Here is a 15,690-nt window from a genome sequence, read left to right as displayed (position 1 = left end):
CTTATTTTCTTGTTTAATCTAACAGCATCTCTCTCGGCATCTTTTTAAGTATTTGCTGTCCCTTTTGATAAAGGGAATATTTCAGATAACTATACTCACTTTAAAAAATATTTTTTCTGGTCCTAATCCACTGAGAGTATAACATACAGTATTTCTTTTTTCTTTTTTTTAAGTTTTTTTGATGTGGACCATTTTAAATGTCTTTATTGAATTTGTTACAGCATTGCCTCTATTTTATGTTTTGGTTTTTTGGCCTTGAAGCATGTGGGGTCTTAGCTTCCCAAGCAGGGATTGATCCTGCACCCACTGCATTAGAAGGCAAAGTCTTAACCACTGGACCACCAGGGAAGTCCCAACATACAGTATTTCAAGTGATGTAATACACCAGATGGCAAAGCAGGTCTGGTCCCAAATTATTGTTTGAGTATTTCAAATTTGAAGCAAGATAGCATTTCTTAGCTCTCAAGGAATTGAGGCTGTTTCCTCAACTGAGGCCCTTTCCAGCACATAGGTTGTCTTCATTCAGGTTGGAAGAGTTGTTTGTCCCGGTTGCTCAGGGGCTCTTCTCTAATCGCTTCCAACATCTGCTTTTAAATACTTCTAGTGATAGAGAACTCGTATTTGTTAAATTGTGTTTATTTTTCATCATAAAAATACTACATGATTATTATAGAAATTTTGAAATGTGCCAGAAAGAGGACCTGAAAAAAGGAGCATGCAGGGGCTCCTGGTGCCTTGTTGTATTTCCTTACTGCCACCTCTACACCCACCCCCCACCGCCTTTTTGGGATATGTGAATATTTTGTTTGATATTTATCTTTTACACAGCTCATGATCCCAGTGTGTACAATATATGGTTGTATATATAGTTTTCTTGTAAAATTTTTTGTCAGTATCATTTTTTTGAAACTACGTCATTTTCTGATGAGTCTGTCTTCTGTAACTGACGTTTAGGTGTTTTCCTCTGAGAGGTGTGTATGTGTGTGTCTGTCTCTCATCTGCTCTTTTACTTAATCCGATGTTGAACATTTTAGTGCGTATGAAAGAACCTGAACGCTTTTCACTATACTGACCCCATTTTTGAGTATCTGTAACTCAAACCACTTAATACGAAACAATTAAAAATGCTGTAAAGGATTTAAAGAAGCATGCTAGAAAATAAACAGGGAATGATAGAATATCATTTGCAGCCACCAGTGTGACAGTGCATTCAGCAAAGACCATCAGTGGAAACTATGGGATGAAAGATTATTGGTGAACAGAATATTCACATGACCTCCAAGTGGTACCCCACAGAGTACTTACTAATTTCAGAGGGGGAAAGGAGGTGCTTCAGCAGTGAAATCTGGTAGACCACATCTTTAACCAAGTGATCAAATTAAATGTTACCAAGAATGGGGCAAAATGGTATTATCTGCCTCATTGTGGCAGTAGCAGCATCAGCAAAAAAACTGAACCTGGACCAAGTCATCTGAAACTATTCAGCTTGTGGGACATTATACCAGGTAGCTAGCCTAGATTCTTCTCAAAAGGTCAGTGTCATGAAAAAAAAGTAGTAGAATTATCCTAGATTAAGGGAAATAGAAGTGGCATGACAACTAAATTTCATTCATTCCCTGGATTGGCTCCTGGATTAAAAAAAGAGAAAAACTATAAATGACATTATTAAGAAATGTGAATATGTGTTATATTTTAGACAATAACAGTACATTAATGTTAAATTTCTTGATATCATGATAATATTGAGGTTAGGTAGGAGAATGTCCTAATTAGGAGGTACATGGTAAAATATTTACAGATGAGGTGGCCCCTGATTTCTGTATAACACTTTCAAATGGTTCAGATAAAATGTATGTATGAGAGAGAGAGAAGAGCATGCATGTAAATATTAACAATTGATGAATATAAGTAAAGGGCGTATGAGCACTCGTCAGACTATTCTTTAATTTTTTGTAGGTTTAAAATTTTTCAAAATAAAAAGTTTCAGAAGATCCCACTAGAGCATTAGGCTGTGAGGCAGAGCACTTATTTTTCTGCACAGCAGCCCTTTCTGCATTTGAAATACACAATTACGTGGTTCCAGGGGTTCTTTTGAGTATCCACAGTAATAAGAAATCTTCACGGAGATCCACCACCCACCGAATCAATAATGTAGCTTGCTTCATTAAGTATGCACTTCTGTTTCCTCTTCTGTGTTCAGTTGAAGTCCAGGCCCTGCCGTGTGGAGTTCACGGTCTAATGTTGTGGGTATGGACACAGATACGTGTAATATGTGTTTTCAAACCCCTCTCTCTTTTTTGTGCCTTCAAATTTTTTCCAGTTATAAGAATTACACCCTTGTGACTGTCTTTGGAAACTTGCATCAGGCCCAGCTGGGCGGAGTGCCAGGGACTTACCAGTTGGTTCGAAGTTTCCTGAACATTAAACTTCCAGCTCCCTTGCCTGGACTTCAGGTAGTAGCACCTTTATGTGATAAGTAACTCCTCCAGATCAGTCTCTCAGGTAGGCATTTTCAGCTGAAATGAGGTTATGTGTGGAAACTGCTTTATGAAGAAGAGACCTGGGAAGGCTGGTGGCTCAGGAGTCCAGGGGCTGATGGTGGTGGAGGAGGAGGGTGCAGGGGGATGATGTCATTGATTTCTGGACATGTCATGAAGGTAGACCCATTAGGACTGGAAGAATTTGGCTATGGTGTGAGCCACAGAGTCAGGGATGACTTCTGAGATTGTTGGCTCAAATAGCTGGCAGAACAGAGTTAGATGTGGTTCCTAGAAAGTGTCTTTCTTCTCAGCTCACAGTCCAGTTAACAGTCAGAGACATGCTGTGTGCAGAGTGTTGAACCAGATCTTTGTACCGAGGGTGGTGGAATACACAGGAGGCTGGCTTCCTGCAGGAAGTGAGTCCCACACAAGTGCTTGAAGAGTAGGAGCTCGCCAGCCAGCGTTCAGGAGGAGGGAACAGTGAGAACAAACACGGCCAGGCAGGATAGAGCACTTGGCCTATTGGGTGTGTGTCAGGGTGGGGCCAGCTTGGGGAGCACCAGGCTACGCACTTAAGATGCAAACAGCTCATAGGGCTTTAAGTGGGGAAGTGACACAATCAGGTCCGAGTTTTAGAAAGAGTCCTGCTGAGGGGAGGGTGGAGGGGCCAAGAAGGAAAGTCTGCAGTCCACATTTCTGGAGGAGTCTGGGAGGAGCAGAGGGAGGAGTAACCACAGGGCTGCTGCACAGTCTGAGGACACAGCCACTTTTAGGAGACATGCTCTGTTGCCCAGAGGGTAGGATCAGATCTGCTTTCCTAGATCCCCAGTGCCGAGCACAGTGACACTCTTAATATGATGATAGTCTCTTATTGGTAAGTGAATGTTTTTAGCCCTTACTTGTTGGGGTGGCAAGAGTGCATATCTGTAAATCATCACAGAAGAACATGTCACCCCTTCGCTGTGAATGCTGGGGTCCATGGAGAACACACCAGCTGGCTTTGAGTCATGTGGGACACATGGTGCTGTAGAGGAAAGGCTCTGGGCTAGACTGGCGCTTACCAGCTTGCCATGGAAAAATGTTTAACAACCCCATGCCTCAGTTTCCTGGTTTGTAAAACAGAGGAGGAAGCCATTCGGGGTCCCTGTCTAGTGGAGTTGCGAGATCAAGTGACTTAATACAAGAAGAGGCTTAGCTGGGGACCAGCACATTGAAAGCCATCAGTTAGCTTTTGTTTGCCTGTCTACTTGAGCACCTTTCCTTTTTTAGGATGGAGAGGTGGAAGGCCATCCTGTGTGGGCGTTAATTTATTACTGCATGCGCTGTGGAGACCTGCTTGCTGCTTCACAGGTGGTGAACCGAGCCCAGCACCAGCTGGGAGAGTTCAAAACTTGGTTCCAGGAGTACATGAACAGCAAGGACAGGAGGTACGGTGAATGAGGTGCCGAGTCCAGAAGAAGCCACGTGGGGATCAACAGCGTGGCGTTGCTCTCTTTTCCTTGTGCATGGCTTGTAAGAAATAAGTTTCTGCTTGGGAAGAAAATGAACTTTGGAAAGCACGAAGAACACAAGAGCCCCACTCTGACACTAATGTCTAGACTTACAAAGTCCTAGGCACATAAGAAATGCTTTATAAAATGAAACTGTTGTATTGCGCTTCACTTGTTCACTCTTAGTGCTTTTCTCGTTGATCCAGATGAAAATATGTTGTCATGCACTTCATAGCTCAAAGGCCAGAATTAGACATTAGCAAACTTGAGGAATAACCATTGAATTACTTCACTAAGTTGTTTTTTGTTTTTTGGTTCTTTTCCTCTTACATTAAGGAACTGCAAAGCATTAGTTTTTCTTTGGTTTTTGTTAATGTAGTTGGACTTAAATTCATATTCAAACCTAGTTTAAATGTATGTAGAAGAAATAGTGGTAGTTACCCCAGTTATGCATGTGGAAAACCAGGGTTACTTTTTTGGCAGTGTCCATGTCCAGAGAGTGTGTTAAACCATAAGTCCTGTCTTGCTCATATCAGACTGTAAAGTAGGGACCGTGTCCTAGGTTCCCCAGAAGGGGACCCTGAGGCAAGGATTTGAGTGCAGGGAGTTTATTTGGGAGGTGATATCACAGGGTTAAGGGAGTGGAGAGGCCAGAGGGGGCTGAGGCAGTTAAAGGACTGACTCAGTCTCGTTCATCACTGTTTGGAGGCTACTAGGGGTGGGGGGCTGGGGGGTCAGTTCCCCAGACTTTCTACCCTGAAGGCCACTACTGGAGGAAGCCAGCAGGCAGAGACACAGGTCCTGGGAGCTGCAAATCAGGTTAAAGTGATGGTCCCCGGGGATGTGGGTGGGACAGTGTCTGTTCCCCTCCATGGAGGGAAGCTTCATAACTTTGTCGTGTGGTTGGACCCTGGGTGCTTTCAGGTGCCCTTGAGGATCTTCAGCCTGTGTCTGTTCCCTTGTCTCTTCAGATTGTCCCCAGCTACGGAAAACAAGCTCCGACTGCATTACCGCAGGGCCCTCAGAAACAACACGGACCCCTACAAACGGGCCGTGTACTGTATCATTGGCAGATGCGACGTCACGGACAACCAGAGCGAGGTGGCCGACAAAACCGAGGACTACCTGTGGCTGAAGGCAGGCGTGCGCCCCTTGCCCAGCAGGGCATCTGCCCCTCTCCCTGCTCACGCTGCGCGCAGGTTGCACTGCTTAGTGTAGGATGCCAGGAAGGTGGCTGCACCGGTGGTATTTCTGCCTCCTGGCCCAGCTTGCACTGTGCGGCATTCCCAGCCAGTAACACGGCCATTAGCACAGCCTTGAGCCTTGAGCTCAAACAGCTCTAAGTTCACTCCTGGCCCAGAAGGTAATTGGTACCAATGCCTGTGTTTCTCTTGGGGGTTTAGTTGAACCAGGTGTGTTTCGATGATGATGGCACCAGCTCCCCACAGGACAGGCTCACTCTCTCTCAGTTCCAGAAACAGCTGTTGGAAGACTATGGTAAGATCCCCTGAGCATAAATGCCTTCTCTCTCTCTCTTCCACCTAAGGTCACTGGTTAGCTTCTTTCTGGGAAAATCCTTCAACTCTGTCTCTCCTTCAAAACCCCGTGAACCTTCAGAACACAGCACAACAAAGCAATTATTTCAGATTCGAGTAGCGGCCGCACCCATGGCCTTGAGTAGTGGATGTGGCTTACATAGTCACTGACAGTTCTTTGAACAGCTCTGGTAGACACTGGCTCAGAGAGGGACATAAGAGGACTTGGCTGCTGCTCCCTCAGAGATCTCAAAATGACTACATCTGGATACAGAGAGAAATAGTTTTTCTTTTTTTCTTTCTCTCACTGTTTAAAAACTCTGGGAAGAAAAGAAGTTCCCACTGGTGGTCAGCAATGTTAAATGCCGTGAATCTGAGGGAACTGCAGCTTGGGAATCATTCCTCTCCTTACTGAGTGATTCATCAGGACACAGGAGATAAACAGACCCTTTTGCATTCTGTTCTAAGGTCCTACTCTCTGTTTCTCTCCCACCTAATGCAAGAAGTCCAGGTTTTACAACATGGGCCCCCCAGGCTCCAGTTGTGTTGGGAGGTCAGGAGGCTGTGGAAGCAGGGCGAAGCTGGAGTGGCTGGCGTCCACTGTGTCCAGAGCCCCCAAGTCCATTCCTGCTCAGGCTGGTGCTTTCATCCCGCCCTTTAAGCACTCGGAGCTGCCGGTCGGCTGCTCCTTTGGACTCACTTCTTCTGAGTCAGCTATCCCTCCTCTCCCTCAGGCGAGTCCCACTTCACGGTGAACCAGCAGCCCTTCCTCTACTTCCAAGTGCTGTTCCTGACGGCGCAGTTTGAAGCCGCCATTGCCTTTCTCTTCCGCATGGAGCGGCTGCGCTGCCATGCCGTCCACGTGGCGCTGGTGCTCTTTGAGCTGAAGCTGCTTTTAAAATCCTCAGGACAGAGTGCTCAGCTCCGTGAGTATTTGTTGGCCCTCACACCTCCACAACATAACACATTCCCCATTGGGTGGCAGTGGACGCAGAACTGGGACCAACAAGGATCCAGGCAGACAGAGCCAATCGTTTTTGGAGTGTTGTAGACAGTTGGGCTTCTGGGATGATCAGTGTGAGGGGGTCTTGCCTCTCTATCCTCCATTCAGATTCCCTGGGGAGTTCAATATACAAACCTAGTGAGACTGGTTCCCATTGGGGCTCTAATTGGAGACACTGGAAGGCCCAACCAGCCATCAGGTATGCCTGCCGGCATGGGGTGGCAGTCAGGAGGGAGAGAAGACATGTGCCCGAGTGGCTGCAGTTTCCTGAGTAGCACAGCCGATCCCCCGCCCCTCCCGGAGCACATGCTGTAATGGTCGGTTGTTGCCCCCTTTCCATTCAGAGACCAACATACTAGTGATTCACTACAGAATGCCATTTTTTCCGCTCTGTGCTTGGGCCGAACTTGAGGGCGGTGGTGAAGGGCCTAGGCTGAGCTCACACTGCCAGATGTTGGCTGGGCTGCAGGAGTAGGTGCCACTGGATCTTTGGGCTTGGTTCCCGTAGTTCCTGGTTGTGTGGTTGTGACCAGTTCTGTTCCCGCTTCCCCATGCAGTTAGCCATGAGCCTGGTGACCCTCCCTGCATGCGGAGGCTGAACTTTGTGCGGCTGCTCATGCTCTACACCCGAAAGTTTGAGTCCACGGACCCGAGAGAGGCCCTCCAGTACTTTTACTTCCTCAGGTGAGACTGGCTTTTGACCGTTTACTTCAGCTGATTTTGGTTTCTGCCATTATGAGAATGATGATTAGGGGCCTTAAAGTCGCACCTTCAGAAACCAGTGTGTTTTTGTCTCCTCCTAGGGATGAGAAGGATAGTCAAGGAGAAAACATGTTTCTGCGCTGTGTGAGCGAGCTGGTGATAGAAAGTCGAGAGGTATATCTCCTAACCTTTCCAGTATACAGGTTCTCATGCTGATCACCTCAGTGTGGGTTGTGGGGAGGCGGGGAGCTTTAGAGTATTCTTTGGTTTCTAAAAATGTTGGTTCAATCTCAGTGTCCTCGAGACTTCCTCCACTTCCCCTAGCCCTCTCTGATCTGCAAGGAATTGTGGATTATGTGTATATCCTCTTCCAGTAAACTGGGTAAACATTTTTTGTCTCTGCAGTTCGATATGATTCTTGGGAAACTGGAGAATGATGGAAGCAGAAAGGTGGGTTAAAGACACCCCTGGAGATGTGTTAGTTTGCAGGTGGGGATTTACAATTGTCAAAAAAAATACAGTTAGGTTTTAGGATGCAAGGTACTAAAGATGCAGATCTGAATGAAGTTGCTTAAAAAACAAAAAATGAAAATTACAGGTCCCAAGTGATGACCTTGATGTTAGACACATTTACATTTCTCCTTGAAATATGTAAATCTGTGGTGAGATAACTTTTTAAATTATGTTCAGAATACTCATCTGTTTACACCTGCCATTTTTTCATCTGAGAAGGCTACATTTCTGCCATTCTTGGCTCAGAAAATATGCAAGAAAGAAATTCATTACTACGCCTACTCTCCCCAGATGGGAAATTAGAGATGCACTTGACCTCTCTCCAAAGATAGTTTTCAAGGGCTCAGAACTCTGCACTGACCCCAGAGATGCAGCTGCTCCCATGAGCCTCAGTGATTGCCTGAGACCCATCATGGCTACTGGGCCGTGTCCCTCCTGACCCCATTCGGGGCCGTGTGGATGGGGCAGAGGCCCTGGCGTGGAAGCTCCTCCTGACCCCACTCAGGGCTCCTTGTGCCTCTCTCAGGGACTCACTTTCCCTGCTTACAAAAATGGGTGGTTTAGACCCGGAAATCTTGAAATGAGCTCACACTTGCTTACACCATCTAGCTCAGGAAGACCAGTGGCAGTGCTGGTGACGATGTGATGATGGCCATGCTTATGGAGCAGTGACAACTGCCAGGTCCTGTGCTGAATGCTCGATGCATGTGTTCTCACCTAATGGTCACAAGAACCCAACAGAGTCAGAACGGTTACCTGTTTTTCAAGGGAGGAAGTGGAGACAAGAGAGGTTAATTTTTGTCTTCAAGGTCACACAACTAGTAAGAAAGTGAGCTGGAATTGGAACCCAGTCCTTCTTGATCACAGAGCCCATGCTCTTCACTCACCTCCTGTGCTGCCAGAGTGGCAGAGAAGGTTGGTTGCCTGACTTGGTCCAAGGCTGGTGAAGAATCAGGCAGCCAGTCAGATGTCGCAGAGTCTGTCCTCTTTCTGTGTGTTACCTAAGGCCTGTCTCATACTCTCTTGACCATTTGGTTGCTGTTGAGTGATGATGCAGATTTTTTTGTTGTTGTTTTTAGTATCCTGGCACCACTTGCTGTGTATTTTTTTCAGGACTGGGTTTCTTTTGCTGTCTGTCTTATAAAGCAGATCCAAAATCTTTCAGATATTTTCTCTGAGCCTCCTGATTTTTTTGCCCCCACTAAGGTCATCTGCAAAATTAAAATCATTGATGATTTCACATACTCGCTAGATCATTTTGGAAAATGAGAAAGCATGGAGTCTTGCTGCTGACTCCTCTGGGCTGCCTGTGAATCTGCCTCTTCATGGGTACTCATCTTGGTCCTTTTCATATGTTTAATAGGCCCTTATATCTTCAGGAAAGCCAGAGTCTGCCTGATGAAAATATATGCATTGCCCAGAGCAAGCATTTTCAGTTAGTTTTCAGATCCCTGATTGCTTCTCTGTGTTTAAAATGACAGCTTTGTCCCCCTGTTTCTCTCTTCCTCCCTTCCATAATTTGTCTTGTCAGCCTGGAGTCATAGATAAGTTTACCAGTGACACAAAGCCTATTATCAACAAAGTTGCTTCCGTGGCAGAAAATAAAGGACTATTTGAAGAAGCAGCAAAGCTTTACGACCTTGCCAAGGTAAATGTGTCCTTTTCTTGCCTCTGCACCTAATAGATCTGTCAGCCTTGCTGCGTTAAAAGTACAACCATTTCAGCGGTGCTGTTATTGTACCCCTCTGTCTGCTGAGGCTTTGTCTCCTAATGCTTAGGCAGTTAATGATCCGGTCAGGGTGAAATTCCCATTTTACAGAATTATTTCTGCCCATAAGGTGCTTCTGGCCAGACGAGAGCATGATGTATTGAGAGGCTGTCCTGCGGGCATTGAGCTGTAGTCTCACTTGGCAGCAGAGTAAACCTCCATCATGCTTGGACGGTGAAGCTGCTTGTGAAATTGTCTGGTGCTCACCCTCCAAGCAGCCGCAGACCCACTGGGGATGGATGGATGTTTGGGAACAAAACCACAGCCAAGGCGTGCTGAGAGCCCTGAAGTTAGTTCTGCATTAGAACATTTGGGGGATACTAGTAACTGCATAGCCTGGAGAAGACTGCATTCTCTCCTTTTATCACCTGAGAGAAGTGGGCAAAAAAAGGATTATAATTCCATTTTTTTAATTTAAAAATATTTTGAGACTGAAAGTAAAGTGTTAGTTGCTCAATCATTCTGACTCTTTGTGACCCCATGGACTGTAGCCCACCAGGCTCCTCTGTCCATGAAGTTCTCTAGGCCAGAATACTGGACTGGCTTGCCATTTCCTTCTCCAGGGGATCTTTCCCACCCAGAGATCGAACCCAGGTCTCTTGCATTGCAGGCAGATTCTTTACCACTGAGCCATCAGGACAGCCCTCTTTGAGACTGAGGTCTTATGAGAAAATAGAAAAAGGTGTAGATACTCAGCATACATAATAGCTTGATGGATTTTCCACAGGTATATGTCTGTGTCATCACCACCCAGGTCAAGATCCAGAACAAAAAGTTCACTCTTTTGTGTTGGTGATTTAGCTTTTTTCTTCTTATTGATTATTTTTAATGAATTCCTTCTTTAATTTTAAAAAACTGGACAGAACGCTGACAAGGTGCTGGAGCTGATGAACAAACTGCTTAGCCCCGTTGTGCCCCAGATCAGCGCACCGCAGTCCAACAAGGAGCGGCTGAAGAACATGGCCCTCTCCATCGCAGAACGGTAAGGCCGAAGCAGCTCCCGGGGCCCCAGGCTCTCAGCACCCACCCAGGTGTGTCTTTAGCTTCACTGTAACTTCACACAGTCCCCAAGAGGGGCTCCACCATCCCACCAGCGCTGACAGTTTTGAGAGTTTTATTCCCATCATAACCAGCTGTCACTTGGTAAACATTTTTTTCAAAAAGAAGGGGATGTAAGAATATCTCAGCATTCTAATCCTGCAGTTTAATTCTAGGCATTATACTCATCTCTGCGCCATTAGCAGCCATCTCAAAGGGATTTGGTAACAGAGCTAGTGAGGATGGATGGGTAGATGGGGGGTTCTTCAAGGTGTGGTGGCCAGTGTTTCAGAATCTCCCCTCCTCCCCATGAGTGAGTGGAGTTGTACTCCAACCATTGTGACGCCCTGGCTGGGGAGCAGTCATTACTTTTTGTGCCCTCTCCAGATCCACCTGAGAACTGGGTCAGGGTGCTTGCTGAGATGGCATCCAAAGCTGGAGAACTGGGCTTCATACAGAACATTTATAGGTGGATCTCTGTCAAATCCACCATCAAATGCTTGGCCATTACAAAAGAGACACTGTTTTCCACTCCTTAGTTCACCTCCTCTAGAGACCCTAGGAGGTTTTAACATTTTTTAGATGTTGTCCTCGAGTTCCAGATTGCACAGAAATTCCTAATACACCCCTGCCTCCCTTCCCTCTTTTTTTGTCCTTCAGGTATAGGGCCCAGGGAATCAGTGCAAATAAATTTGTGGACTCCACATTCTATCTTCTGTTGGACTTGATCACCTTTTTTGACGAGTATCACAGTGGGCATATTGACAGAGCCTTTGATGTAAGTTTCAGGAGGGGTGTTTGAAGTACTGGTTAATTTATGCCCTTGAAAAATCAAAACATTTTGCGGAATTCATTTAAAACAAAGGAAATGTCACCAGTATGCCTGTTAAGTGAAGAAGGACAAGTAAGATCCTGGCAATTTTAAAAGGGATTTCTGTGTTGTTCTTTTTTTCCCCTTTTTTCCTTTCCTTTCTTCTTTAATCTAAAAACAGGGATTTCTCAAAATAATTTGAAGTCTTTGAATTGTAAAAACTGCCTTGGAAAACAAGGATAGGAATTGAGTCAGTCAGCAAGTTGGAATCAAAGCCTTTGAACAAGGGGAGTAGAATTTCCTACTAAGAAGCCACCTATGAACATGTTAGATGCTGACATGTGTTTGAAGAGATGGAATCACTGTGATGATTGTATCATATGGGGCTGATGGCCTTTGTTTTAAACAGATAATTGATCGCTTGAAGCTCGTGCCCCTGAATCAGGAAAGTGTGGAAGAGAGAGTGGCTGCCTTCAGAAATTTCAGTGATGAGGTGAGTCCTTCTATTCCTGAATTACAAAATTCTTTTTTCCCCACTTCTACTGAAAGCTTTTGTTTTAATGTAACCAGTAATTCTTAAGAGTCTAGTACAGTCACCATCCAGACTGAATTTTCTAAGACGAGTCCAGTTTCAGGAATCCTGGGCTGGTTTTCCTGTGAGTACACGTATACCCATCAGATTATTGTCTGAATTCCTGACTCGGAAAATACACTCACTCTAGTAATCAGACATATTCTTGGGAGAAACGGGTTTATTACTGATTCTGTGAAATCTGGCTTAATTGTTTATTATCTACTTGTTCTAGAGGGGGTATCAGTGCTTAACTCTCATATTAAGTAATTCCTTCGGGTGCATGAAACATGCATTGTGATTCACTTCCTTCTTTCCCTTCTCTGAAGAAGCAGAGAAGTTTTGTCTCAAGAAGCAGGTGCAGTGACCATGGTCTCAGTTATCAGCCTTAGAACTCAAGAGCTCCTCTCTCTGCAGGGTTTCTAGCATGTTGCCACTGCCTAGCCCAAGGCTGCTCAACTCGGCTGCACGCTGGAATTGCTAGGAGACCTTTAAAAAAAATCCTCATGCCAAGGCCCAGAAATTCTGGTTTCTCTGATCTAAGCCTGCAGCCCAGAACTCCCCTGGTTATTCCTGTGTGTGGCTAGAGTAAGACTCTTCTCTAGAACCAGCTGCCTGGTCCCCGGATGTTCCTAATAGTGTTTCGACTTAAAAGCATTACTCAGTGAGCACATTCCTTTTATGGAAGCATGTGTCTGTTCTAGAGGAAGAAAGAAGGCCAGCTTCTACACGTGGGGTGGCTGCCTCCTATGGTATAGATAGCTAAGAGGTCTTGCCTCTTGCCAACTTTCCCTTCACACCTACTAAAATTCTGCCCCTAGCTATTCCTCCTTTTGTTGTTTCTTGCCGACCCCTGGTTACATCATCCGTTGTTTTGTAGACTGAAATGGGGTACCAGGGCCTGTCCTCATAGACACTCCCACGGACTGCTCAGGCTGTGCAGGTCCCAGGGAGACAGTCTGGTGGGTCTGAGACGGTGGGCAGTGATGGGGACTGAAGGGCCAGCGTGTGCATCCCTACCTCCTGATGTTCAGATGCGGACTTTTGCTAATTCCTTTGCTAGCCAAACGTAGTTGGCGTGCTCTCTGCTCACTTCCCTGCATAAAGAAGGGAGCAGAGGAGGCTTCTTTGGTGGTCCAGTTGCTGAGACTCCATGCTCCCAATGCAGGGGATCCAGAGTTCTATCCCTGGCTGGGGAACTAGATCCCACATGCTGCAATTAAGAGTGCTCATGCTGCAACTAAAAGACCTCAAGTGCTGCAACCAAGATCCAGTGCAGCCAAATAAATATTTTTTAAAAAAGCAGAGGAATGACCAATCTGACCTTCTGAACAGCGTTGCCTGGGCTTTGCTTTGACGTTTGACAATCCAGTGCCATCCGCTCCTTCTTGGTGGCTGTGTAGTACACCAGCTGGCAACTGTGGGGATATGGCGTGGCCCGGTCTTCCCGGAGCACGGGTCCCCGCTCCCCCAGCTGGTCTTTGATCCCAGGGCCGGGCGCTTTCTTCTTACTTCATTGTGTCTCTTTCTGCAGATCAGGCACAACCTCTCAGAAGTGCTTCTCGCCACCATGAACATCTTGTTCACACAGTTTAAGAGGCTCAAGGGGACAAGTCCATCCTCGGCATCCAGGCCTCAGCGAGTCATCGAGGACCGTGACTCTGTAAGATCCCAGCGTTGGCCACAGCCATCGCTGAGAACCACCTTTCTGGTTTGCCTTTTGCTCCTCATGAGACCCCCGCTCATGACCTAAAGTGCTTGTTTTTTACTACCTGGCATCTGGGTAAAGTTTATGTTGAGGGCTTCCAGAAGAAACTGAACATTAATGGGGTTGCTCCTCTTCTCAAGCTAAAAAATAATGATGTGCCAAGTCAGTGAATATCCAGTCTTAAAAAAATCAATCAAAATACTAATTTATATTGATTCCATAAGAATTCTTGCCCACTTTAAAATATGCAGTCATCTTATGAGTCTCAGTTCAGCACTTCCATGAAAACTGTACTTTTGGTTAACAGTTGCTGTGTCTGGAAGCCAGGTCTGTCTGACACTGGGGCCAGTACCCCTTCCACTGCCGGTGGGGCCTCCAGCATTACCTGGGTCACACAGAGTCCAGGCAGATAGAACCCTTGGACCCAAACAGCATGTGCTGTACAGTTGATTTGACAAAAAGGGAAACGTGTTTGACCCTTTGAAACATTAAAACTGGTGGTATTTTAGAATTACCTTTCCTTTAACATTTCCACTTAATGTTTGATGAGGCTCTCAGTATGGTGTGTAATAGCCATACCTGCTTTCGGCAATCAAGAAACTAGGGCCTTGAAAGTCTGTCTTCTGCCTCCAAGGTTGTCTGTGGGCTCTCTCAGCTATGACTCCCACAGGTCCACCATTGTCAGAACCTCTGCCTTAGACTTGCCAGGTTACCTCACATATCAGGGGAAAGGCACCTGCCTCTCAGCTTTCTTTTTGAATGGTCCTTAAGAGACCTAGTAAGTGACCCTTGACTTTTCCTATAAAGTCTCGTTACTAGTCCAGAAAATGTGTAGACCACTCACCCACCCCCACCACCCTTTCTATCCCAGCTTTGGTTTCCTTCCTTCTGTAAGCATCCAGCACACCTCAGTATGGGCAACCTGAAGCTATTCTCTGAGATTTCATTTTTCTTTATTCAGTGATTTATCACTTGGAAATCAGAGTGAAGGTTATTGTTTCTAATATTGGAAACACCTGAGTTAAAATCTTTTTCCCTCCTGGAGCAATCCAGGAATTTCATAAATACTGTTGCCTGAGAAAAGAGGGCTACTCACTTCAATTAGGAAGAGAGAAATGAAAGGAGTGAAAGGAAGGAAAGGGGAAGACACAGGAGAGGAAAGATCTGGAATGGGCTGCACTTAGGCAGTGTAGGTGCTTCCTGGGGGTCCTAGAAATTCAGGTCCTCACCAGTCAGGGGAGGGAGAGGTTCCGAAAAGTGGAGCAGACAGTCTGAAGCACAGAGCCAGGTCAGTGGCTGCTCAGATGGGGCGGCTTGCCTGGCAGACCCATCCATCTTCTGCTAAGTAAACGGGCTTTGCAACTGGGGGCCCAGCAGCCCATCTCTGCACCACCCTGGAGGAATGTGAAAGTGGAGAGCAAGACGGTCCTCTACCCATTGGGAGTCTGTCATGACACCACCGAGGGGAGAAGACGGAAGGATGGAGTGCTGGTTCCCAGGACAGAGCCCTGACCCAAAACTTAACTGGGTTCCTTCTCTTCTTCCCCTTTCTCTCAGCAACTCCGCAGCCAAGCCCGAGCCCTGATCACCTTTGCTGGGATGATACCCTACAGGACATCTGGGGATACCAACGCGAGGCTGGTGCAGATGGAGGTCCTCATGAATTAAGTTGATGTTCTGAGGGGCTCTCGGGGCTGCTTGCTGTCAGTACCTCGGGGCCCTCCAGGGTGGGGGCTGGTTTCTGGTTTTGTTTCTGTTGTGTTTGTTTTGTTTCATTTTTCTGTATTATGTATTTTTTGTCAACATCAATAAATTTCTTTGATTTGTATTTTTTTTCACATTCTTTTATTTTCACTGTTCCCCCCCACCTTTGGAATTTTGTTGAAATTTTTATTTGTGTGGGAGGAATTGTCTTCACTAGTCCTTGGGCCAGAAAATGACAGACTTGTGTATAGGCATCCAGGAGTTGGTTAAAGTTGACCTGATATGATTAAAAATTCACCCAAAATGAGCGAGGAAATGAAGCCTTTGGGAGTTGCTTTTATTTAGATATAATGTTCCCTGTAACAGG

The 15,690-nt window shown here is 46.0% G+C and overlaps 1 protein-coding gene across 3 annotated transcripts in view; it reads left to right on the top strand.

Annotated features, from left to right (window-relative positions):
• Positions 1-15,447, top strand: part of NUP93 (nucleoporin 93) — a 104,702-nt gene extending 89,255 nt beyond the window's left edge. For all 3 annotated transcript variants that reach the window (XM_020903789.2, XM_070451270.1, XM_020903791.2), the window contains 14 exons: positions 2,321-2,453; positions 3,750-3,907; positions 4,942-5,107; positions 5,374-5,467; positions 6,240-6,431; positions 7,066-7,192; positions 7,312-7,384; positions 7,616-7,660; positions 9,255-9,371; positions 10,355-10,473; positions 11,190-11,307; positions 11,750-11,833; positions 13,446-13,574; positions 15,177-15,447. In XM_020903789.2, coding sequence (XP_020759448.1) covers positions 2,321-2,453; positions 3,750-3,907; positions 4,942-5,107; positions 5,374-5,467; positions 6,240-6,431; positions 7,066-7,192; positions 7,312-7,384; positions 7,616-7,660; positions 9,255-9,371; positions 10,355-10,473; positions 11,190-11,307; positions 11,750-11,833; positions 13,446-13,574; positions 15,177-15,287 — 1,666 coding nt within the window. In that variant the 3' untranslated portion in view covers positions 15,288-15,447. The remainder of the gene's footprint in view (positions 1-2,320; positions 2,454-3,749; positions 3,908-4,941; positions 5,108-5,373; positions 5,468-6,239; positions 6,432-7,065; positions 7,193-7,311; positions 7,385-7,615; positions 7,661-9,254; positions 9,372-10,354; positions 10,474-11,189; positions 11,308-11,749; positions 11,834-13,445; positions 13,575-15,176) is intronic.
• Positions 15,448-15,690: the final 243 nt, after the last annotated feature.

The sequence above is a fragment of the Odocoileus virginianus genome, chromosome 20 (genome assembly GCF_023699985.2).
Source record: "Odocoileus virginianus isolate 20LAN1187 ecotype Illinois chromosome 20, Ovbor_1.2, whole genome shotgun sequence".
Lineage (NCBI taxonomy): Eukaryota > Metazoa > Chordata > Mammalia > Artiodactyla > Cervidae > Odocoileus > Odocoileus virginianus.
The sequence above is the reverse complement of the archived record's forward strand: the minus strand, read 5'-3'. Positions and strand labels throughout refer to the sequence as shown.